General features: G+C 42.2%; 1 protein-coding gene across 4 annotated transcripts in view; it reads right to left on the reverse strand.

The window, feature by feature from the left end:
- LOC101861207 (casein kinase I) overlaps nt 1-1,770 on the reverse strand; it is a 46,524-nt gene that overhangs the window by 40,847 nt on the left and 3,907 nt on the right. For 3 of the 4 annotated variants that reach the window (XM_005098620.3, XM_005098619.3, XM_005098618.3), the window contains exon 2: nt 584-663. In XM_005098620.3, coding sequence (XP_005098677.1) covers nt 584-663 — 80 coding nt within the window. Of the gene's footprint in view, nt 1-583; nt 664-793; nt 983-1,770 lie in introns of those variants that run through there. The other variant, XM_005098621.3, reaches the window with a different exon arrangement.

Here is a 1,770-nt window from a genome sequence, read left to right on the forward strand (position 1 = left end):
TCCTAGATTCTACTCTACACTGTCTCATAGGCCTAGTTGTAGCTTTGTTACTAGTAGTAGTAGTAGTAGTAGAAGTTCATAGGCCTAGTTGTAGCTTTGTTACTACGGAAGTCCTCCCGTAATTTGAATAGATTTTTAAGCAACCTAAATACCATTATTAAATCAGTAAGCCAATAAAAATCAGTCAGCCAATTCTGTTGTTGTACCAAATATCTAGGAAACCAGATGACATGACCACATCCCAGGAGACGAATATTTTCCCATTTTGAGTGAGTTGAGACTGGACTCCTGCTACTACTGCTAGGCCTAGGCTATTCTAGGCCTAGGATTCTATACCAAAATAACCCTCAACGAAGACGCTGAAACTAAAAAACGTAGGAAGTGGAAAGCCAAATGAGATAGATCTAGATCTAGTCTCTTGTCTAACGTCTAGACCTGGTAATTCCAGTCGAGCGAACTTGTCCAAATCTAAAGACAAAAGCTGGAATTCGGTTTGCCTTTTCAGACCAGTGACTGAACTAACAAGAGCAACTGACGACACAAATCTTCCGTCTTGTCTGGATACAGAATAAAATCAACTTACCGAGGTAGATATCTCCAAATGATCCACTCCCAATCTTCCTTCCCAGCCTGTACTTGTTTCCAACCCGTAACTCCATAATGCTGAAAATACAAGATGAAAAGCTGTTTCAATTTTTCCATCAAAACTGGCGTCAAGCAACCTACGATCGGACGAGAACATAAACAAATCCAGAGGAAGAAACTAAGGAAATAATTGGACTGGTATGCTCACCCTTCGCACTGTTATCTCCCGATTAACCCCTCCTTGGGTCGGAAGATAAAATGGGATTCTTAAAATGACATTAATCGCAGAAATAAATGTGAAATGGGGAAAGATGGCTCGGATTGTATCAACTAAATTTTCCGATTGAGGACGCCATTATTTACTATGGTTGCTCAAGACGAATCTACGCAGGCGCTGAAAACACTTCCGGTGCTCCAAGACCCTGACCTCCGCCCATTTTTTTCTTTCCTTTGCATTATCAACACAACTTGGTGCCAGTTCTTTCTTAGTTGAGTAGCCTTGTCGGGAGTACCACATGCCTGCCTGCTCACCCCACCCCCTTTTTTTCTAGTCCCATACCTTTCCTCAACTACAGTCAACATGTCTCAGGCCTGTTGCTCAAATGTATTACTAGATCTAGATCTACCTTCCTTATCCCTTCCTTGTTGTTGTAAATGCGTTGTTCGTGTAATATTGAATCACAGTTTCGTGAGTCACAATAAAGGTGAGGGGGAATTCTACCGTTGAGCAATGATGCATTCCATTCTCCGAAACATAACCTACAGTGTGTGTTACGTAAGACAAAACACCGTCTTGAAAAGCTACCCATCTCTCGAAAACGGGTTTTCGTCTCTGCTAGGCCTAGCCCATCAATGACAGAGAACAGTGCAGATTATGCTATTGCGGAAGAAAGGTAGCCTACAAGAGGCTACAAATAGATGCAGGAGGCGAAAAGACAACTTTATTTGATAGAGGCCAAAGAATTTTGACGGACATGCATGGATGAAAGTCGACAATGCATCTTAACAATTATTGTTGCTGTTCGTCCCGCTAATATTGGAGTCGTGACATCCGTGTTTTTGTAGTGCTCGTCTTGTTTTGTTTTGTTTTGCAATGTCTTTGAGTCTTTGAGGCCTAGGCTTGTCGTTGTTCAGCTTGGGCGAGCGACTGCTCTCTCTCTCTCTCTCTCTCTCTCTCTCTATCTA

Source organism: Aplysia californica, unplaced genomic scaffold (genome assembly GCF_000002075.1).
Source record: "Aplysia californica isolate F4 #8 unplaced genomic scaffold, AplCal3.0 scaffold00188, whole genome shotgun sequence".
Lineage (NCBI taxonomy): Eukaryota > Metazoa > Mollusca > Gastropoda > Aplysiida > Aplysiidae > Aplysia > Aplysia californica.